The sequence below is a fragment of the Bufo bufo genome, chromosome 3 (assembly GCF_905171765.1).
Source record: "Bufo bufo chromosome 3, aBufBuf1.1, whole genome shotgun sequence".
Classification (NCBI taxonomy): domain Eukaryota; kingdom Metazoa; phylum Chordata; class Amphibia; order Anura; family Bufonidae; genus Bufo; species Bufo bufo.
This window is the reverse complement of record NC_053391.1, coordinates 87,775,312-87,799,596: the sequence shown is the minus strand read 5'-3', so window position 1 is coordinate 87,799,596 and position 24,285 is coordinate 87,775,312. Positions and strand designations below refer to the sequence as shown.

At 45.5% G+C, this 24,285-nt stretch overlaps 2 protein-coding genes across 2 annotated transcripts in view; one reads left to right on the top strand and one right to left on the bottom strand.

Annotated features, from left to right (window-relative positions):
* CMSS1 (cms1 ribosomal small subunit homolog) overlaps positions 1–24,285 on the top strand; it is a 338,805-nt gene that overhangs the window by 7,816 nt on the left and 306,704 nt on the right. The gene's annotated exons all lie outside the window — the stretch shown is intronic.
* Positions 2,567–24,285, bottom strand: part of FILIP1L (filamin A interacting protein 1 like) — a 38,513-nt gene continuing 16,794 nt past the window's right edge. The window contains exons 2-3 of the mRNA XM_040423290.1: positions 21,303–24,048; positions 2,567–2,910 (exon numbers count right to left, since the gene is read on the bottom strand). Coding sequence (XP_040279224.1) covers positions 2,728–2,910; positions 21,303–24,048 — 2,929 coding nt within the window. The 3' untranslated portion in view covers positions 2,567–2,727. The remainder of the gene's footprint in view (positions 2,911–21,302; positions 24,049–24,285) is intronic.

Genomic DNA, 24,285 nt, shown 5'->3' with positions numbered 1-24,285 from the left:
GCGGAGCCAAACGGATCTGTCCAGACTTACAATGCAAGTCAATGGGGACGGATCCGTTTGACGTTGACACAATATGGTGCAATTTCAAACGGATCCGTCCCCCATTGACTTTCAATGTAAAGTCAGAAGTCCCTATTAATATACCATCAGATCGGAGTTTTCTCCAATCCGATGGTATATTTTAACTTGAAGCGTCCCCATCACCATGGGAACGCCTCTATGTTAGAATATACCATCGGATTTGAGTTACATCGTGAAACTCAGATCCGACAGTATATTCTAACACAGAGGCGTTCCCATGGTGATGGGGACGCTTCAAGTTAGAATATACTGAGAACTGTGTACATGACTGGCAGATGCTGCCAGGCAGCAGGGGGCAGACCCCCCCCCCCCCCTCCTGTATTTAACTTATTGGTGGCCAGTGCGGCCCCCCCCTCCCTCCCCAGTATTAATTGTAACCAGTGCGGCCCCCCTCCCTCTATATTCATCGGTGGCCAGTGCGGATTCCCAGTATTAAATATGACCAGTGCGGCCTCCCCCTCCCTCTATATTTATTGGTGGCCAGTGCGGATTCCAAGTATTGTGACCAGTGCGGCCTCCCCTCTTCCTCCCCCCTAATTAAAATCACCCCCCCCCCCATCATTGGTTGCAGCGGAGAGTACCGATCGGAGTCCCAGTTTAAATTGCTGGGGCTCCGATTGGTTACCATGGCAGCCAAGACGCTATTGCAGTCTTGGCTGCCATGGTTACTTAGCAATAAATAGAAGCATTATACTTACCTGAAGAGCTGCGATGTCTGTGTCCGGCCGGGCGCTCCTCCTACTGGTAAGTGACAGGTCTGTGCTATAGGCAATGCGCCGCAGGGGGCAGTCATGTACACAGTTCTCAGTATATTCTAACTTGAAGCGTCCCCATCACCATGGGAACGCTTCTGTGTTTAGAATATACTGTCGGATCTGAGTTTTCCAAAGTGAAAAATCAGATCTGAAATAAACAGTTATGCAGACGGATCCGTTCTGAACGGATACAAGCGTTTGCATTATAGGAGCGGATCCGTCTGTGCAGACACCAGACGGATCCGCTCCTAACGCAAGTGTGAAAGTAGCCTTATAATGTCAGAGAGCAGTGATAAGGAGCCCGTCAGCTCCCTGCCTGACAGAGCAGAGGGAAAATACAGATACTACTAGTAGATAAACTTAAACTGTGCAGGGAAAATAGCTCATCATTTTTAATAAATACCACTTGAAAAAATGATTTTTAGCTCAAAAAGAGTACAATGCAATAATAATAAAAATTGCCACCAAAGGTGTACGTAGCCTTTCATTTTTTAACACAAAAGTAAACAAGTAAACTTCTGCATCTTGGCCTAGTTTTTATTCAGTAATGACATGGTCAAATTTGTAATTTGTTGCTCTTCATCTGTGATTATATTTACCTATTTTTAAGGCCCCTTTCACACGAGCCAGACGGTTTGACTCAGGGTGCGTTCAGTGAAACTCACACCATTTCGCAAGCAAGTTCAGTCAGTTTTGTTTGCGATTGCGTTCCGTTGTTATAAGGCGGGTGAATTGCACATTGATGCATTTTTCACGCATGTGATAGCAATGTTTACAAACAACATCTCTTAGCAACCAGCAGTGAAAAGCGCATCGCATCTGCACTTGCTTGCGGATGCAATGTGTTTTTCACGCAGCTCCATTCACTTCTATGGGGCCAGGGCTGCGTGAAAAACGCAGAATATAGAACATGCTGCGTTTTTCAGGCAACGCAGAACTGTGAAAGGGGCCTTAGACCTCAGTAGAACGTTATGTGTATTTTATGCCAGACACTTCTGGTGGCGGCTTATCTCCCGGGAGAACAGAAGGATCGGGTGAAAATATTAATTTCAACCGATCCTACTGTCCCCGACATCATCTGTTCGGGAAGAGTTGGGTGCTCCCCACACACCTTAGAGTGTCTGCCGAACCTGCCACTGTCAGCGGGTCTGCCTGAAATACACTAACGTGTAGGGGCCTTAAAGGGAACCTGTCACCGGGATTTAGTGTATAGAGCTGAGGACATGGGTTGCTAGATGGCCGCTAGCACATCCGTAATACCCAGTCCCCATAGCTCTGTGTGCTTTTATTGTGTAAAAAAACGATTTCATACATATGCAAATTACCGTGAGATGAGTCAGGGACAGGACTCATCTCTGGTTAATTTGCATATGTATCAAATCGTTTTTTTTACCTAATAAAAGCACACAGAGCTATGGGGACTGGGTATTGCGGATGTGCTAGCGGCCATCTAGCAGCCCATGTCCTCAGCTCTATACACAAAATCCCGGTGACAGGTTCCCTTTAAAGGGGCTTTCCAGGAAGGACTTTTTATCTGATGCCTCCATAAATGGAAGATTCATACTTCCCCGCTCCCAGGCGCTTGGGTCCTCGGTAAGATAGGTCATCAGTATGGTGTGGTTGCACAACCCCTTCAATATCACATAGATTTCGCTATATAGAGAAGTGTAGTCTGCTGCGCCCTCCTATACAGAGAGGGACGCAGCAAAAAACATTCACAGTGCGCTGTATTTTACATTTTTTTAACTTTTTTATTTTTTAAAAATAAAATCCATAGAAATCCCGCACATAGACATACATTGTAACCTCTACTAAGCAATATACAGAATGAGAACGAAGAACCCCCTCCATAGTGGTGCAGTACGTTGCCTGACGCCTCCACTCACGGGGATCACCTCTTTGACGCACACTGGAAATTAGACACCGCTCTTGGTGAATGGAATTTGTCTTTGTTCACCTGTTCGCCATTTATTGCATTTCCTACTGGCTTTTTAATGGGTAGCTTGGATGTGGTCCAGGCTTTCGGTTTTGGAATCCGAGTTGGCGGACCGCCATGAAATGCCTCTTCTGACACCTGAAACAGAATGGAAGGAATATGTTGTAATTGTAATCGTTTTATGGGCTAGACAGGACGGTTGTACTAGATATAATGTCATGTATACAGTGACCACCCTGCATTTAGAGGATCGGGCTGGACGCATTCCCCGAAGCAAATTGCCGCCAGATTTTGGACTGTTATCTACTGACGCTTTTCTTGCTGTGCTTCTAAATTCTTATGCACGTACATGCGCAGCCGCCCTCCATTCATTTTCTATGGGGCCTCGGCTATTTCCGTTGGGCCCATAAAAGTGAATGGGAGCGGTGGCCGGTCATGTGCCGTGTGTTCCTATTCACTTCTATGGGGAATCCTGCATCCGCTCCAAAATCTTCTTCTGAGCGGAAACCTAACGGACCCCATTATAGTCGACGGGGCCTGTGGGCTCCGTTCGGCTCAGTTATGTGCCGAATCGGTCCTTTCCGTTTGAGTGGCAGGAGAATGGAAAGGCTAAACGGTGATGTGAACGAAGCCTTAGTGGTCTGTATTCACTTTCTCTACATGATAAATGTCATTTGCTGAAGTGAGACAGGCCCTTTAAGTAAGATCAGCTGTCATTCTAACGGACCGTTTGCTCTTTTATTTTTATATTATGCTGGATGAAACTAGAATAATTTGCAAAAGAGAATGGCTATATGTATTTATATTGCTCATCATTTGGTTCTGTTAAAGCATTATATCTATATAAGCTGTCTTACATTTCATATACTTCGGCGGATCCACCGCCAACTTAGGGGTTTGTTAGGAGCGTCGTCTAAAACGCCGGTCTTAATAAATGTGCCCCTTTATGGGTATGAGAGAGATGTTCCATTAAAGGGTTTCTATCACTTTGTTTCACCTATTTAGCTTTCAGACACTAGCGATCCGCTAGTGTCTGCTTTATCTAACCATCCTAATATAAGAGCTTATTGTCCTGCCGTTTAGCTAAAAAAAGAACTTATATAGATATGCAAATGAGCCTCTAGGTGCTATGGGGGCGTGATTAGCACCTAGAGGCTCCGTCTACCTTAACAAACTGCCGCCGCCCAGCGCGTCCCTCCAGCCCGCCCATCTCCAGCTGAAGCGATCCTCTCCGTGCGCGTCTCTGTTCTGCGCATGCGCAGTAATTGTCTGATCGCTTCCCTGCTCAGACATCTCCACTGCGCCTGTTCCTCGGAGCACTATGACGTCATCGGCGCAGGCGCAGTGGAGATGTCTGAGCAGGGAAGCGATCAGACATTCACTGCGCATGCGCCGAATACGAGGAGCATCGCATTCCGGAGGAGATGGGCGGGCTGGAGGGACGCGCTGGGCGGCGGCAGTTTGTTAAGGTAGACGGAGCCTCTAGGTGCTAATCACGCCCCCATAGCACCTAGAGGCTCATTTGCATATCTATATAAGTTATTTTTTTAGCTAAACGGCAGGACAATAAGCTCTTATATTAGGATGGTTAGATAAAGCAGACACTAGCGGATCGCTAGTGTCTGAAAGCTAAATAGGTGAAACGAAGTGATAGAAACCCTTTAAGTAGAAATGTTGTGCTCATATTTCATCACTAGGTGGCAGCATTTCCTTCTCCCATCATCTTCTGCTACAACTATAACTTTATATGACAGGGTGTTCTTATGTATTAAATTAATGGAATTGTCACAAATATAAACTTGTAATAAATGGACGGCCTCACTGCATCACCGCCTGCGCGTCTGTCATCCTTTATACTTATTACTATCCGCTTATTCGCTTTAATTCATCTTTGCATTCGCTGAGATTACAGAGCATTCAGGAGCTCACCCTATACTGTACCCACCACAGGCACACATGGGTGGTACGGACAGTTTCATCAGCAGATAATTAATCGGATACATTGTTTTCCTAACATGGGATAGAAGAAATCCACAAGAGCAAATTTAGTACATGTAGCCCCCATGCTGCCGGCACTCGTACGCGCCGTGGTTTCCTGATTGCAGGACAGTAATAATAGTAATCACTGCCATGAGTTTTATATGTTTGTATCATCCATATATTTAGATCTCTTCGGTTTCCCCTTACACTTTATTTTTTATTTTTTTTTGCATGTCGCATGCATTTTCTTTTCTTCATACGTGGGTTAAATCCGTTTCTTTTTCAGGCATTTTTTTCTCTATAGAGAAGGGCATGGAAAAATGCCTGAAAAAAAAACACAATTGGGCCTCATGCACACGGCCGTTGAACGTCCTTTCCATGCAATTTGCGGTCCCCAAGGCACGGGCAATATCCGTGCAGATTCCGCAGACGGATCGAGACCCATTCAACTTGAATGGGTCCGTGATTTGTCCGTACCGCAACAAAGTAACGCATGATCTACCTTTTTTGCGGTGCGGAGGCACAGACAGAAACCCCACGGAAGCACTTCGTAGTGCTTCATTGGGGTCCCGTGCCTCCGTTCTGCACCGGACCTTCCGGATTGTGGACCCATTCAAGTCAATAGTCCACATCTGTGATGCGGGGTGCACACAGCCGGTACCCGTATATTGCGGACCCGCTGTTTGCGGTCCGCAATAATGGCACGGCCGGATGTGCATGAGGCCTCAGAGCTCATGCACACGGCCGTTGCCCGGCCATGGCCGTATTGCGGACCGCATACGGCGGGTCCGCAATACACGGGCACCGGTCGTGTGCACCCCGCATCACGGATGCGGACCCATTCGCTTGAATGGGTCAGCAATTCGGTAGATGCGGAACGGAAGCACGGATCAGAACCCCACGGAAGCACTACGTAGTGCTTCCGTGGTGTTTCTGTCCGTGCCTCCGCACCGCCAAAAAAATAGAACATGTTCTATTTTTTGGGCGGTGAGGATGGATCACAGACCCATTCTAGTTGAATGGGTCTCGATCCGTCCCGGCCACAGCAAAGACGTTGCCCGTGCATTGGGGACCGCTAATTGCGGTCCCCAATGCACGGAACGGCCACACAACAGCCGTGTGCATGAGGCCTTTTTGTGATGAAAAATCTGATCGGTGGGACTCCCAGCACCCCCACTGTTTGAGAAGGCCACAGCTCTAGAGAACGGCGCCCTTTTCCTAGGCCAGTGACGGCACGTTCATCAGTCACGTGCGTAGGTGCAGCGCAGTTCCATTCAAGTGCATGAGGCTGAGCTGCAATACCAAGCACCCCTGGAAGACCCTTAAAATGAAAAAGGTTATTTAAAAAAAATATTCTTTGATTACCAATTTCTTTAGGTGCCCCCACAACCCATGTTCCACCAATGTACATCATTGTGATGTGCCATCTACAGTGGCCAGTAAATGCCATGGTCTCTGATGTCCCCGCTGGTGAGCCTCACTATGTGTTCACACGAGCATCACGCCTCCCATTTCACTGGACTTTGGAAGCCAGCGAGGAGAGAATATGACTGCAGGACCCGACTACGCAGAGTTTGTTTGTTGTCTGTTACCATGGAAATGCACAGGACTGCATCGGAGCTGTAGATACAAAACGATTGGACAGTTTTAGCTAACCCCTATCGCACCGTGTCTTCGTTTTTTCATTTTCTATGCCCAGTTTTAATGAAAGCGGCCTCCTCAGTACTCGCTCGTCCCACAAAATGGCCGCCTCTGCCGTGTGTGTAGGCGACGGGTGCGATTTAGAACTTAAACAAATGTTCTAAAGGGTAAAAGCAGATCCAGCTGTTGCGGATTCGTTTCTGGTTTGTGTCACATTAGCATGCTGTAACATTTTCCAGTACAGTAAAGATGGCTTTCGGTCACAGGCTGTAATGGATCTCCTTGTGGTTATTCACACATTACAGCCAGAGATTGGCATCGCATGGAAAGTGCGGCGGCGTGATGAGCAGAAGCGTACCATCTCCAAACGAGCAGATGTGTCCTGGGCTCGCCATAAACCGCTAGCCCCGCCATAATCCTCTTTTGTAAGGAAATGAGAGAGAAACTTTCCCCTCGTCAGTTTGTTTTGCAGCGTTGCCATGGTGATGCAGATTTCCCAGGCTTTTTCCGTCACCAGGGACCATAGGCCAGTGACCAGTGCGCGTTCTACCACTGACTGCACAGATACCGGGCCCTGGAGGAAGTCTTCACGCTGGAAAATGAGGGAATGCAGGGGAAAAGCAGGCAGAGATCGAAATTCTGCATCGCGCCTCTCTCTCTCTTTCCATCAAAAAATATAGTGACTGGTCATCCAGTCAAATAAGTTGCCTATTTTTATGGACAGTCCAGAAAGTTCTGGACGGTTGTCAACCCTTCTCTCTATATGTAAAAAAAAAAATCCAAAAATCCTGAGGTTTTTGCAGTGGCCAATAAGCCTAATAATAGACACCACTTCGTCTGTACAGATCACCTTTCAGCAGCCATCTCATTATCATCACAGGCAGGATTACAATGGCAGGTATCACCTATATATAGATAACACAGGATCCACTATTCACAATAGGTGGTATCACAGCTACTGTCTAATAACAGGCAGCACTTCATCTGTACAGATCACCTTTCAGCAGCCATCTCATTTTTAGCACAGGCAGGATTACAATGACAGGTATCATCTTTTATAGATATAGATAACACAGGATCCACTATTCACTACTAATAGGCATCGCATCGCCTGTACAGGTCACCTTTCGGCAGCCGTCTCATTATTATCACAGGCAGGATTACATTCACAAGTATCACCTATATATAGAGAACACAGGATCCACCATTTACAATAGGTGATATCACAGCTTATCTACTCCCTCCTGACCTCTGCACAGGTTACAGAGCATGCCTGGAAAACTCTCCCATAGAAGTAAGTGAGTCACATGGCGGCTGCTGTAAACCATATCTCTAAATGCTGTTAGGAACAGCTCAGGCAAGATGGCTGCCCCCATAACCATGTTCTGGAAATAGAATACAGAAAGTCTACAATCGGAAAATAAAAACGGATTCGAAAATAAGATGCGTATCGCTATCTAGTATTAACTAGGAGGAAAAAAATAATCGACGACACCTTCCCTTAAACTGAACACTCCAGGAAAGTGTTATTCCCAGTGCGGGAACAGGAGTGTGAACATGCGACTTTTATGTTTGGTGTAACAATTTTAGAGCTGTTTACTGTGCCATTCCTCTCTTATTCCTCCAGGAAATCTATGAGCAGAATGCCATACCCTTGTCTATAGGACATTTCCCTTCACACTCTGACGTGTAGAGCGCTGAGAATGGGTCGAGGCACATGTTATTGTGAAGAGGAATGGAAACACCCGTCATTTCTTATTCAAACATTTCCAGGAGGAATCACAGAGGAAGTTCTTAGTAAAGTTGCTCCAGAATTCTTATGAGGCATGCAGCTATATATGGGCATTAAAGGAGTAGTGACAGGTCCCCTTTAAAAATGGGGTCATTTAGTCTTTTAACATTTTTTAAGAGAATATTTTCATATCAGAGATTTATGACATCTCCTGTGCATCACATGACTCTAGAATGGGGGTCCCCCGACCCCGTCCTGCTGGCCACCGCATCTAGGCAGCAAGAGGCTGACATATTTATGGCATATCCACAGTATAAGGCTACATGCACACAACCGTATGTGTTTTGCGATCCGCAAAAAAAAACTGATGACATCTGTATGCCATTCGTTTTTCGGATCCATTGTAACAATGCATAAAACGGACAGGAATAGGACGTGTTATATTTTTTTTGCCGGGCTACGGAACGGACATACTGATGCGGACAGCACGCGGTGTGCTGTCCGAATTTTTTGTGGACCCGTTGAAATGAATGGGTCTGCATCCTATCCGCAAAAAAAATCCCAGAATGGACATTGAAACAAAATACGTTCGTGTGCATAAGGCCTAAATGTGTGAAATAAGAATACTTCCCTTCCCACACCTGAATGGGGGCTGAGCTGCAGTAACTCTACACGGCCAGTACACATTAGATGTAGGGTTGTTGCGGGTATCGAAATTTCGATACCCAATCGATACTTTTGTCCCGGTATCGATACGATACCGGGATTTCCGTTTTTTCGATACTGGGCTGCGCTTCTGCGCAGTCTAGTATCTCTGAACATGAGCGCGCTGCTATCGGCGCGCTCATGTTCTCTCTCAGCAGCACGGGGAGAAGGAAGCTGTCCTCCCTCCCCCTGTGCTGCTGCCGCTGCCACCAATGAGAAGAGAGGGGCGGAGGAGGGGCGGCAATGAGAAGAGAGGGGCGGAGGAGGGGCGGCAATGAGAAGAGAGGGGCGGAGGAGGGGCGGGCGCACTGCGCCACCAATGATAGGATTACTATCGGAGCGATGGGAGGAGACATCAGCTTCACTAGTGGGCGTTCCTTTTCCCTGCGCTGCGATTGGACAGCGCTACAGCCAGGGAGAAGGAACGCCCACTAGTGAAGCTGATGTCTCCTCCCATCGCTCCGATAGTAATCAGCAGCATGTGGAGCAGGAGAGGAGACAGTAATGGGGCACTGCGGGCGAACGGAGCGGCGCCCAGGACTAAATGGTGAGTGCTGAGACATCGCTGGGCGCCGCTCTGTGTGGCCTAATAGTGAAAGTCTGGACTCATATACAGTAGTCAGTCTTTAACACATACAGGAGGCGGGTGCCGGCAGCAGAATCGCATTGCCGGCACCCTGCCCCTGACAGGGAGCTGCGATCAGCGGCAGTTAACTGCCGCTGATCTGCTAGTACCCGCCTCCTGTATAAAGGGGTAAAATCATTGGTGGTGCAGTGTGCCCCCCCCCTCAATCCCCCCATCCCATTAAAATCATTGGTGGCACAGTGCGCCGGCCCCTCTCAACCCTCCAGTATTAAAATCATTGGTGGCAGTGGCCACAGGGACCTCTCCACTCCCCCTCATTGGTGGTGCAGTGGCAGCTTCTGATCGGAGCCCCAGCTGTGTAAGCCTGGGGCTCCGATCGGTTACCATGGCAGCCAGGACGCTACAGAAGCCCTGGTTGCCATGGTAACATCCCTGATGCTGTGTGCACAAAGCACAGAGCAGCAGGGACAGTGTGGAGTCCTATTCACCCTGATAGAGATCTATCAGGGTGAATAGGAAAAGGGATGAAAGATCCCAGGTTCTAGCCCCTAAGGGGGGAAATAGTTATTAAAAAAAAAAGTGAAAAAAAAAAAAACACTAAAATATGAAGTATAAATCACCCCCCTTTTCCCAATTTCACATATAAAATATATAAATAAACATATTACATCGCCACGTCAGAAAAGTCCAAACTATTAAAATATAAAAAAAAAATCTAGGTGGTGAATGCCGGAAAAATAAAATAAAAACTGCGCGATTCGCCATTTTTAAAAATGAGGAATGCACGTGGCTTTTTTTGTTTATTTTTTTCGCGTGGTATCGAATGGTATCGAGTATCGCAATACTTTTTCATGGTATCGAAACCGAATCAAAAATTTGGTATCGCAACAACTCTAATTAGATGGCGCTTTCTGCTTCCGCTCCGTCCACTGTTTTGTTTCCAGGGTTGGCGGCTGCCAGGTGTCTGCCCCCCACCCATCCGATAGTGATGACCTATCGTGCAGTTAGGTAATCAGCCATGTGACTCATGAATGTGATGTCACAGTCTCACCCGGCTGCCGCAGCTGGTGGGTGGCGATGGGTGAGTTGAAGTCCTAGCGATCTGATATTGGATACCGATCCCAAGGATAAATCATGTATAGGTAAAGGGGTCGGCCAAGGAAAAATATTCCACGTTTTTCGTAGCAACACCAGAATACATTTATAATTGTATATAATTCAAGGTTTAGCACAGCCGCTGAGTTATTCATGAAAATGTATATAAGTATAGCGCCACCTGCTGTTTGTTCTTTATTTCTCTGTCCACTTTGCTGAGATGGACAGACGTGCTCAGTTCCATCGTTCACCTGCCACCAGCTGCATTTACTATTAGAGGATGGGACAGTTACATGCCCCCTGAGAAAAGGCACCCCCCCCCCCCCCAAGAAAGGACACTACCCTCAAGCTCTAAAGGGAGAGAGAGGCCGAAATGACACACACTCTGAGCTTTGAATGAGAGAGAGCTGCAGCAGAAAGAACACCCCCCAAACTGTGACAGGAAGAGAGCTGCAGCAGAAAGAACACCCCCCAAACTGTGACAGGAAGAGAGCTGCAACAGAAAAAGCATGCCCTGGAGCTGTGAAATGGAGAGCTGGATCTGTGAAATAGAGAGCTGCAGCAGAAAAAGCATGCTCCTGGAGCTGTGAAAGAGAGCGAGAGCTGCAGCAGAAAGAACACCCCCCAAACTGTGACAGGAAGAGAGCTGCAACATAAAAAGCATGCCCTGGAGCTGTGAAATAGAGAGCTGCAGCAGAAAAAGCATGCCCCTGGAGCTGTTACAGGAAGATAGCTGCAGCAGAAAAGCATGCCCCTGGAGCTGTTACAGGAAGATAGCTGCAGCAGAAAAGCATGCCCCTGGAGCTGTGAAAGAGAGCGAGAGCTGCAGCAGAAAGGACACACCCATGAGGTGCCAGCTTGAAATAAATCTAACAAAACAATTGGAGCAATGAATGGGGGGGATCTCTGGATCCATGAGAGGAGTATGCACCGCACCGGACTTTCCGTTTTATAGATTTGCCTCTGTGTGCATGCTCGGTAGTGCAGTTTCCTCTCCTTGCACTATAGTTATATTACATGATGCAGCGTTTGTCGCACGTGTGCATCCATATGTATGGCTGGGCTGCAGGAAAAGGCTTTCTGGGGTCTGCGTCCTTGGCTGATTATTACCAGACGGCCTCTGCTCCAGCTTCCTCGTAGATTGCGATCATGTTAGTGGAAACAGTGACTGCTTAAACAATGCTCGTGTCTAATTATCAGACATTCTTCTTGGACTTCATTCCTCAGCTTCCAAGTAATGGACTGGAAGGCGGAAAATGAACGTCTGGCATGCTACGGTAATGCTATGGCTTGGCAGGGACTCAATGGAACTTGCAGCTCTTCTTCCATGGATAGATTTTACATCCTCGTGATGATGGGGAACTGAACAGAAATGAATATCGCGTTTCTTTTCTATGTTTTTCAATATTTTATATATTGGCTCAGATTCAGTACGTGTCCCCATGACTCAGGAGGTTTTGCAAAAAGATTGTTATTTTAAAGGGGCTTTCTGGGAATACTAGGATTTTTAACAGATATACGTATCTCATATACATCTTCCCCATGCATTTATTTTTCCAATTTTGACTCTCCTGAGTCTCATTTTCTCCATGTAAAGAAATCCATCTGCTTGGTCTCCATCCAGTATGTAGCACTTCCTGTTGCTGTATCCAACCAAACCCATGATGCACTTCTCCTTTCTCAGTAACAGCTCCAGCACCGCCTCTAACAATGTCCAGTTAGTTTATTGCCCCTCCCGTGGACATAACTTCACAGGAAATAGAGATGACTGGACATGGTCATGTGACCACAGCCCAGAACAGAAGATAAGAGCAATAAAGGGAAAATAAATACGATATTTTTTGCTTTATAAGACACTTTTTCCCCCCTCAAAAGTGGGTGAGAATGTCAGTGCGTCTTATAAAGTGAATACTAATGAGTGCTTCTATTATGTATGCGTTTGTTATTATGCAGGAGGCGCGGGGAGCCATGAGTGAAGTGCTGCAAGCTCTGCCAGTACTCATCGCTCCCTGGTCTATTATGGGCCCACGCTGCCCTGTCCTAACTGTGTACAGCGCGAGGACGTAGTGCGTGCACTATGACCTGATGCTGCACGCAGTTGGGTCACAGTGCAGGCCCGGAGAAGACCAGGGAGCGTGACTGCAGGAGAGACTCCTGGACCTGCAGAGTATTGCAGAGCAGGAGAGGTAAGTTAATTATTTTATTTTGGCTGATGGGGGTCTCATCTGAAGTCTGATGGGGATTTGACATGGAAGTCTGATCTGAGGTCTGACATGGGGATCTGATTTCTGATATGGGGATCTTAACTGGCATCTGATGAAAAATATTTTATTTCTTATTTTCCTTCTCTAACACCTAGGTCGTCTTATAAAGTGAAAAAGATAGTACATTACAAAATTACAGCTGGCTTCATAATTTTTTTTATATAGGATGTTCATGCACACTGAAAAACCCCTTCAAAGGGGTTCTCCAGGAATGAAAAAAAAATTTAAATACTTAAATATTATTTTATAATAAATATATTCACAAATACCTTTTATTACTTAGAATGGCTTGTTTTGTCTAGGGAGCATATATTAGGAGAAATAAAATGGCTGCCGTCCTATCAGTACACAAAAACCTGTCCTAATCACACAGGAGGACAAGTTACTTCACCACAATGAGCCATAGAGCTGCCTCATCCTCCTCTCTGCTCTGCCTGTCAGGGATTACGATCCTGAATACAGGTGAATCTCTGTGGAAATGGAGATGATGAAGAGACATGAGAGGAGGGTGAGGCTGTGGGTAATGAGCAGCAGCACTTGTTTACAGTCTCCATTACCACAGCCTGTCCTGTCCATCCTCTCTGTACTTCATGTCTCCTCATGAACTAAATTCCCCAGAGATTCAGCTAAAGTGCTTATAATCTGTATTCAGGATCATAATCCCTGACAAGCAGAGAGGAGGAGGAGGCAGCTCTTTACCTCAGTGTTGTAAAGTAACTTGTCCTCATGCGTGATCAGGACAGGTTTTGTGTAAACTGATGGGACAGCGGCCATTTTGTTTCACCCTATGATTGCTCCCCAGACAAAACGAGCCATTATAAATAATGAAGGGTATTTAAGAATATATTTATAATAAAGTAACATTTACTATAAGTATTTTCATTCCCGGAGAACCCCTTTTAAGGAGCACCCAAAAACATGTTTTCTATATGTGTTACTGAAGGCAACTGTCTTATTCCCCTCCCAAAGTGCTTATATACAGTGTCTTATTCGATGCCTAGGGCCCACAGATTAAATTTATACTGGGTGCCCGGCCCCACTGTGCATGCAAATATATCCTGACCTTATTTCCAAATTTCCATTGGCCATGTTCTCCATACACCTCAATAGAAAGGCGGCTGCATTTGTAGATGGCCGTGTCTCCATTAAAGTCTATGGAGATTGTGGGAATGGGTGGACTCTGATCCAGAGGCATTTCTGGCATATCACGGAGAAGGTCAGATCACCAGTAAGTGCGCCAGCATGCCTTTTTACCGCAAAGCAGGTGATTATTATTGGATGTGTGGTTTTGCAGGTAAACAACTGGCGGCCATTAATAATCTGTTTGAAAACCCTGCCGAAAACAGCAAACATGGACACATTGGCTGACCAGTGTACTGTGTACTCCTGGCTCGGGGGCCCCCAGGGCACTTATCGGCTCCCCTGTGGGTATAACTGCCTGCTGTGTATTCATATCCAGACCCCTCCCAGGGGCTTATTAAAGAGGACCTTTCACCTGAAAATGCAAGTTAAACTAAAGATATACCCTTACTTGCCGGCCCCCGGTGGTGCTTATTCAGTTGTTCATTTTGCACTCAGTGCCCCCGTTTGTCAGCGTGCCCCCCACAATATTTCTCGCCTTCTATGCTAATGAGCCATTCGGCCCAACTGGGCGGGCCTGCAAGAGTTCTCCCGGGCGTGTCTTTCTTCTCCCTGGCACGGAGCGCATCCAATCAGCGCGCTCCGCTCTTAGCCAGGGAGAAGAAGCTCCAGTTCTTGCGAGATTCGCGAGAACTGGAGCGATTTCATCCATCCTGAGCCGCGAGCAAGGGTATATCTTTAGTTTAACTTGCATTTTCAGATGAAAGGTCCTCTTTAAACCTATCCTGGAGGGAAGGGAGTGCTGCTATTTACATGGGAATATATGTTGGAGGGGGTGTAATATTTGCATGGGACTGTATGATGGAGGGGCTGAAGGGAGGGGAGTGTTATTTACATGGGGCTGAAGTTTGGTATCGCCGTAATCATACCGACCCCCAGACTTCGTATCTTATTTTTAGCGCATGGTGAATACCGTAATATCAAAGCCCAAAAAACCTTGGTGGAATTTTTATTTTTTTCACCCATAAAGAATTTTTTTCCCGTTTTTCCAATACAAGCTATGGTAGATTAAATGGAGCCAATCAAAGTACAACTCCCTGCCTCCTAAGACTGTGTGAACAAAACATTTTAAAAGTTGCGGCTTTTGGAAGGCGGAGAAGAAGAAACGAAAATGCAACAACTGGCCTGGTCCCTAAGGGGTTAACGACTTATACTTACTATTCTAGTCTGGCTGTAAAAGCGTGTGCGTCACCTTCCAGAAAATGCACGGACTTGGCTATTTCCTACTTTCATTAGATATGTTTTCAGAAATCTGTATTCGGTGCCAAATCATTTACCAGAAATAGGAAAGTATACGGGCAGCGAGTTTATCACATACCCCCGGGGTCTCCCGTCCTGTACTACGTGAAAATATTTACAGCATCTAAGGGTCTGTTCATATGGAACATCAGCAGAAAACTTGTCGCTAAGGAATAAACGGAACAATAATGCTCCATAGGAAACGAGGAGGTCATTGCAGTTCCTTCGTTCGTGCGTCACTTGTCTGATCATCTCTCCGAAAGGGAGCGTTTAAAATGAATAAAATGTCCTTAAAGCAGCCCAGTCTTGTCATCGGTGATCACTCGAGACCTGATGCTCTCAGCATTAATTAAAAGGGATTTCTAAGACTTTAGAACTGTTGACCTATCTTCTGGATAGGTCATCCGTAGCTGATCGGTGGGGGTCCGACACCCGGGACCCCTGCCGATCAGCTGTTTGTGAAGGCCTGTGAGCGCCTCGGCCTTCTAAGCTCACCAAGCACAGCGCCGTACATTGTATACCGGTCTGCTTGGTATCGTGCTCAGCCCCATTCACATCAATGAGGCTGAGCTGCTCCTAGGCCATGGGACCAATAAATGTGACGTCACTGGTCTGGGAAAAGCTGAGAGAAGGCTGCGTCACTACTGCGAGCGCCTGTGCCTTCTCAACCAGTTGATTGGCGGGGGTCCCGGGTGTTGGACCCCCACCAATCCATAGGACCTCCTCGTTTCCTATGGAGCTGAGAGAAGGCTGCGTCACTACTGCGAGCGCCTGTGCCTTCTCAACCAGTTGATTGGCGGGGGTCCCGGGTGTTGGACCCCCACCAATCCATAGGACCTCCTCGTTTCCTATGGAGCTGAGAGAAGGCTGCGTCACTACTGCGAGCGCCTGTGCCTTCTCAACCAGTTGATTGGCGGGGGTCCCGGGTGTTGGACCCCCACCAATCCATAGGACCTCCTCGTTTCCTATGGAGCTGAGAGAAGGCTGCGGCACTACTGCGAGCGCCTGTGCCTTCTCAACCAGTTGATTGGCGGGGGTCCCGGGTGTTGGACCCCCACCAATCCATAGGACCTCCTCGTTTCCTGTGGAGCTGAGAGAAGGCTGCGGCACTACTGCGAGCGCCTGTGCCTTCTCAACCAGTTGATTGGCGGGGGTCCCGGGTGTCGGACCCCCACCAATCCATAGGACCTCCTAGTTTCCTATGGAGCTGAGAGAAGGCTGCGGCACTACTACAAGCGCCTGTGCCTTCTCAACCAGTTGATTGGCGGGGGTCCCGGGTGTCGGACCCCCACCAATCCGTAGGACCTCCTTGTTTCCTATGGAGCATTATTGTTCCATTTATTCCTTAGCGACAAGTTTTCCATATAAACAGACCCAGAGGATAGGTCATCAGTTATAATTAAGTTTCGGAAAACCCCTTTAATGCTAGGAGCATCAGGCACTTATGCACCTGGTCAGCAGGTGGCCTCCTGAATTCAACTGTATTACCGTCCTCAGTATGGAGATAGGGCGGTATTTTATGCTGCACTGTGGTGTTTGGATTTGCTGGGCGGTATTTTGTGCTGCATTACGGTATTGCTGGCCCTGCCTACTTCTGTTGTCCCTGTCTACTTGTGGCTTGTGTTGTCCCGCCTTCTGTCAATTTGGACTCGTCTACGTTTTAGGGGCACTTTAAGTTTTTTTTTCCACTTTCAGTTACCAGTCGGCCCCTGCTTCCGTTTAGATGCTTGGATTCCTTGCTTATTGGCCCGATACTGACAACGTATGTCTTTGTTTGAGATGTTCGGCTGCGGCTTTTTCACCTTTATCAAAATGAACATGCACTTGTGGCATATTTGTGCCTCTCTGGTGCCACCTAGAGGTGAGCTGATGTAAAAAATTCATAAATCTGAGCTGCAGTAGCCAATCTCTGATCATTAGTGAGGTTTTTTTTATTTTTATTGTGCAGACAATGGAGGAGATTTATCAAAACTGCTGTTAGATGCCCATAGCAACCAATCAGATTCCACCTTTCATTTTTCAGAGCTCCTTTGGAAAATGAAAGGTGGAATCTGATTGGTTGCCTTGGGCAGCTAAGGCTACTTTCACACCTGCGTTCAGGTGTCCGCTCGTGAGCTCCGTTTGAAGGGGCTCACGAGCGGTCCTGAACGCAGCCGTCCAGCCCTGATGCATTCTCAATGGAGGCGGATCCACTGAGAATGCATCCGCCTGCCAGCGTTCAGCCTCCGCTCCGCTCAGTGAGCGGACACCTGAACGCTGCTTGTAGCGTTCGGTTGTCTGCCTGGCCGTGCGGAGGCGAGCAGATCCGTCCAGACTTATAATGGAAGTCAATGGGGACGGATCCGCTTGAAGATGACACCATACGGCTCAATCTTCAAGCGGATCCGTCCCCCATTGACTTTCAATGTAAAGTCTGAACGGATCCGTCTGAAGCTACTTTCTGACTTAGAAAATTTTCTAAGTTATAATGCAGACGGATCCGTTCTGAACGGATGCAAACGTCTGCATTATAGGAGCGGATCCGTCTGATGAAACATCAGACGGATCCGCTCCGAACGCTAGTGTGAAAGTAGCCTTAGCCGCTTAGCTTTGCTAATTCTCCCCCCTAGTTTCTATCTGTAGCACTTACGTAACTCGCCACAATTGGCCTCACTTCTTGTGATAAAGGAAGTTCTCCACATAAAAATCTGTCTGTGTTCAATAAATTAGGCTTCATTACTGTTTATTTCATGGGAACAAATCACAGCCTGTGTCAATAAAAAAAAAAAAAATGGGACTCTTCACAAAAGAACCTCCTCAGTTATAGTCCCACTGAATCCCACGCGTTTCCTGCCTGGGATGACACCATTGAGGCGATCTCGTAATGTCTCTCAGTAGCTGCTCTGTCATTCACTTTATGCCGCCTGGAAAGTGGGAAGCCGTCTCATTCCCGGTTAGAAAGATAAATAATCTCTAATAGGAGCGCAGTGTTAATATATTTAGTATAGCACAGATGTCGACGTGATGAGGTTATTCCACTTATGCACCCATTCATCTGCTTCAATTACCTAAATAAATCCTAGACTTCCCTTAGGAGTCGCCTTCATTGATGGGCCCCATTGCAATACATTAAAGCCTTTTTTTTTATTTTTCCATACTATTCAGTACAAAGAAAAGTTTGAGATTTGCCCTAATGAGTCACTGTCTCGTTTCCAGTGGAATGTGAGGGACTTTAACACTTATTTCTGCTCGGTTTCTCTGTCTTAAAAGGACATAACGGTGCCTTTAACTTCTGTCATGTGAAAACCTCTGTGTTGGGGCTCATGCATCACACACACATGGTTTGGTCCGCATCCGATCCGCATTTTTTTCCTACCCATTCATTTCAATGGGGCGGCAAAAGATGTGGACAGCACGCGGTGTACTGTCTGCATCCGTATGTTTACTCAGAAACAGGCAACGGTCGTGTGCAATGAGGCCTTACCTTTAATAAACCAAAACACTAGACTGGAGAATTACATAAATAGCAATTACCCCATTATTATGGGACTTTAGTAGTGGGGATAGTCAGATATCAGCTAAAGGTTCCTGGATCAGCTCACCTTGCTCTGCATGGACTCAAGCATGAAAAGTCTCCAAAAACAGCAAACAGTGAATGAAGTCCAGCATAATCCTCTTCATAAAACTATTGTCTAGATTTCAGTCCTTTAGAGGGAGTCTGTCACCACAATTTGACATTATAGACCGCTTACATGGCGCTGTAGCATAACTATACACGAGGCAAAAACAGTTTTATTCATATGCAAATGAGGGCTCGCAAGTGCCCAGGGTGCGGCGTTCGGGCTGTAAGTGCCCAGGGGCAGAGTTCGGGCTGTAATTGCCCAGGGGCAGAGTTCGGGCTGTAAGTGCCCAGGCCACTTTGCCTTCTTCTCAGATAACCCCAGTGTACCAGCTGAGATCGCGGCGGCGCATGCGCACTGCATAAATCCCGTAATGGTCATCACAGTGCGCATGCCCGGGCCGGCGGTGAACTGCGCACTCGTAGGATCTCAGCCAGTACACTGTATGATGCAAGAGGCTTACAGGGCGGGCCAAGCAACAGGCTGAGGAGGGGTTATGTGAGAAGAAGGCAGAGCAGCCTGGGCACTTACAGCCCGAACTCCGCCCCTGGGCACTTACAGCCCAAACGCCAGCCTTGGACACTCGCAAGTCCTCATTTGCATATGAATAAAAGTGTTTTTGCCTCTGGTGAAATTCAGAACCATAAAAAACAAAGGTACCATTTGACTCGTGTATAGTTATGCTACACTTTTTGGTGGCGTATCACTAGGATATGCCACCAATGTCAGGTCCACCTCTGGGACCCACACTCATCTCCAGAACTAGACCCCTGAACTTAGAGGAGAGTAGCACAGCTGCCCTCCATTCATTTATATGGGACTGCTGAAAATAGCAAAACGCTATCTCCGGCAGTCCAGTATAAGTGAATGGAGCAGTGGTCATGCTTGCACAGTGCACTCTCCATACATTTGTATGGGACATCCAAAAGTAGCCGAGCGAAAATAGATGATGAGACCTCCAAAAAATTTTGGAACTACAACTTTCGGGGGACCTGTTCTGGAGATAGGATTGGGTCCCTCTGGGACATCCTAGAGATATGCCATCAATGTCTCAGATGAGACATCCCCTGTAAGGACTAGCGTTGTCAGAAACATGTTGACCGAGGTTCCCTCCAGGTTCACATTATTCTGCTATACTCCGTCAATATTGCTTGGATAATGTTTTTAAAAGACTGAAATGAAGAGGATTGCACTGGACTTCATTAACACTTTGCTGTAGTTAGATATCAGCTGGCAGAGGTCTGGAGAATTTCTTATTTCCCACTGTAAGGCTACTATCACATCTGCTCTAGTCATTTCTGTTCTGCTCTATTGGCTGAAACGAATGGAGCTGAACAAACCCAATTGACTATAAAGGAGTCTTCTCTAGTTTCCGTTCCAATGTCCACTTTTTTAGTGGGAAAAAAAGTCCAGCATGCAGGACTTTTTTTGTCCACTCCCTTTGGTGGAATCTGCAGCAGAGCCTCCAACGCAGATGTGGACAAGCCCTAAGGCTATTTGAGGTTCTGGTAGTCTTAATGGCTAGATATCAATAGATTTAGAAGTTTACTCTTTAAATTACATAAATGTTTTGCTGGGGTTGTAAAGAAAACTTTACCTTTTATTGATTACAAAAATACCATGAATAATCAGTGGAAATTTTAAGAAGGAGAATTTACTCCTAACCTTATAGTATAATGGTTAAAGGGGTTATCAGAGATCATTAAAATCTCAGACAATAGTGTCTTGGAATAAAAAGCATGATATACTCACCTCGTTCTCCAGTGCCATTCTCTGCGGCACTTGTCCAGACCGCCTGGGGCTGTTTGTTGATATGCCTGGATATGACACCTGACCACTGTAGCAGTCACTGTCCTCAGTGGTCCATAGCTGAGGACAGTAATTGGCTGCAGTGGTGAGGTGCCGATTCCAGGCCCATCACTGTGAACATCATAATGTTGGTTATATTGGTTATATAACCCTATTCAGCACCTCTCTATGGAGGACTCAGCCTGTCTGACTATACATTGATTTCATTGGACACCATGTAATTCTCCATTTTCCCCGTGTAGGCCCTGGAGAGGAATTGAACTCTTACTGCCAGGTGTAGAAATTTGGATGCATAGTCCACAATCATGGAAGGATGATGCAATTTTCCACAGAATGAGTTGAAGGAACGTTTCTATTACAGATTGCAAAACCATTTGTCATAAACAATCGAATGTAATAAAAGAAAATGAAAGTAAAAAATAAAACAATAAAATATAAAAAAACATTATGAATTCTTTTTAAGCTCAGACTTCACTCACAAAGGTTGTGAGAAAATATTACATGAAATGCAATCAATACAAGTGCACATTTTTAATAAGTACTCCATACAGATATTGTAAATGTGAAAATAGAATAATCGTGTATGCACGCCCAGGTAAACAAAATGTATATTAAAAAAAATGTTAACGTGAAAACAGCTCTCCGAAAATTAAAGTTTTAAAAATTGGTGCGATTTGTGCAAAAAGGTTCTAGGAAATGGGATTTGAGTGGGAGTCGGATCAATTATTCACGTTACTTACTGTAATTTGTGATTGCCGTGATAGTGGAGTAGCTGTTGGTGTTATTGTAATACTGCTGGTGATTTTATTTGTGGGTTTATTTGGAGTCCCGTTAGTCAGTGAATGTCTTTTCTCTTGCACGGGCGTGAAGGGACTGGTGGGCGTTCCTAAGTGGATGTGTATTTTATTGTCCTCAGTAGTTATTACACTTGATGTTGAACCAGAACTGTTTGACCTTTGAAACTGCCAACCAGTCTGTTTGTCAGGGGAAACTCGAAAAACTGCATGTGTTCCACCAATTTCCATAGGTTCTGGAGAAAGCAGCCGATCTGGGGAACTAGAAGAACTTGCTAAAGCCAATACCTGGATAGGGGACATTGTTCTCTCGGGAGTTATAGAACCACATGAGTCTGGGCTCCTAGGCCGTACAAAAGAAGTCATTGTAAGGGGTGGTACTACTTGCTCTGGTGTTACATATCCATCTATTACTCTCGATTTCACAGGTGTCAATGAACCATTTTGAATAATTGTTATTCTTTGTTTTGGAGTCCCACAACTTGGTATTACGGCAGTACTTGTAAAGGAGTGTGGGTTTTCCATAGTAGGGCTTGTAATTTCAAGTGTGGCTGTGTTTTGTCCATGATCTGGTGTAACTTTGATATGTAAAGGTTGTCCAGGTGTATGTGTAAGGACCATATCTCCTGGATGGATGTAGTTTCCATTTTGTTTCAAATGTACTTTCCCATTTTGGGCCTGTTCTTGACTAGGCTTATTCCATGGAGATACTTCTTTTCTGTTGTTGTTTATAGAATTTCCATTTGTGGAGTTGCACTTGTAAGTTATAGCAGAATCGTCATCATTTGCCTCATCGTCCTCGTTATCACTTTCTTGATAAAGTTGTCCGTTTATAACTGCTCTCTCCAAAGGAACAAGACTTTTGTAATCGGGTGGCTCATTGTATGTTGGATCTGTCTGCACCTCTTTTGAAAACACTTGAAAATCTGAAATTCTCCGTCCATTAAGGCTAGGTCTAAGGCTCTTGCTAAACCGACGATACCTTTCAAGTTCCTTCGAGAGGTTTTCCATTTCTTTTGACAGCTCTTTGTTTCTGTTTTCTTGTTGATTGAGCTTCCTCTGAAGGACAGACTGGTCTCCTTTCAAACGACAAATGTTATCTTCTGTTTTCATGTAGTCATGGATCTTTTCTTTCAAGGCCGTCACTTCTCTAGAAAGGTGACCTGACCTTGCCTCTTCTTCCTTCAGCTTTGCAAGTAACATTTTCTCTTGGTACGATCCTGATTTCTCAGCCAGTTTGTGGTTTGCTAGTTCAATTTTTATGACTTCAAGTTCTTCAGAAAACATTTTGGCTTTCTGCTGTTCATTGTAATATTTTTTCTCCAGAGATTCAAACTCGTCCTCCGTTTTCATGAGGTCATCTTCCATTGCTTTCATTTGCTTAAGGGTGTGTTTTAGCCTTTCAACCTCTTGCGTGAGCTCTCTAATTTTGTTGTTTTCTTGGTAGAATGCTTCTGGCTGCCTACTTTCTTGTTTCATTTTGTTCTTCAGAAACTCCTTTTCAATAGATTCAAGGGACTGAAGCTTCTTCTTGAGGACAGTAACTTTGGACATTAGGTCATCTCCCTTCTCCTCCTCTGCTCTTAGTTTGCACTTGAGATCTTCATTATCTTTTGTGATTGTGTGCATCTTCTCCTGTAATTCTGCATTGGACTTAAGAGACTTCTTACTTTCTTCTATCAATTTCTCAGTGATAGACGTCACTTTGTTTTGTTCCTGCTGTAGTTGTGTATTAGCTGACTTTAATTTATCCTCAGTTTGCCTGATTTTTTCTGTTAGTGATTTCCGTTCCTCCACAAGCAACACAGTCAGAGTTTTTAGTTTGGTTAGGTCTTCTTTTAGTATATTTTCCGTCTTTTCAAGCTTCACTTCAGTTGCTTCCAGCTCCCGTATTCGAACTTTTAAACTTTCTAGTTCATTACACAGTTGTTTGGTGGCTGCTCGCTCTTTTTCCATGGTGCATTTGATAGATTGACATTCTTGTTTACTTTTATTAAATGCGTCTTCCAGTTTTTCCAACTCATTAATTCTTTTGCTCAGCTTGTCTACCTCTACTTTAAGGGATTTACTTTGTGATGCTTCTTTTTCTAATTTTTTGTTTAGATCTTTGCATTGTTCTTCCATTTTTATGAGTTCTTCATCTTTGCCTTCCATTTCCAGCAGACGTTTTCTCAGCTCCTCAACTTCTGCCATGAGGCTGGAGTTTCCACATTCTCCTTTATTCATCTTCTCTCTTAGGTCATGAAGTTCGTCCTCTGCTTTACGCAGTGTCTTGTTTGTTTCCTCGAGCTCATCGATTTGTCTACTGAGAGCTGCCAGCTTTAATCTGAGTTGGCGATTCTGAGTTTCCTCACTGGTTAGTTTGGCCATCATGGATTCGTGCTCTTGAAAGAACCTACTTTCCTGAGTTTGAAGTTCTGTTTCAAGTCTGTTTGCTTTTTGCTCTTCTTCTTCTGCTTTTAGTTCTGTAGTGGCAAGTTTGTCCTGTGCTTTTTGGGCAGTTAATGTTAGCTCTTGGATTTTGGCACTTTGTTCATGTAAGTGTTCAGTTAACCTCTGTTGCTCATCGACCACAATTAACGCAAACGACTTCAACTTTGTGAGCTCATCTCTGAGTTTGGTTATTTTTTTGTGGTTCTCTCTCTCTTTTTTAGCTTGGTATGTTGTTTCCTGTTCAATCAGCTTTTTTAGCCTAGAACATAGAAGAGAAAATGAGGCATGAAAACTAAGGGTCACAATTTTAGAAACATAAGGAAGTATAGAATGTGGTTTAAAACTTATGTCAAGTAGGCAAGTCTTAAAATAATCTAACATTTCTTAAATGAGTTCTCTGCGTATATAAATTAGTGCTCAAGTGCTTTATTTGGTACATTTTTTTAAAACTATTTTCCAGGAATTTTCCTCTGGATAGGTAATCAATATCTGATCA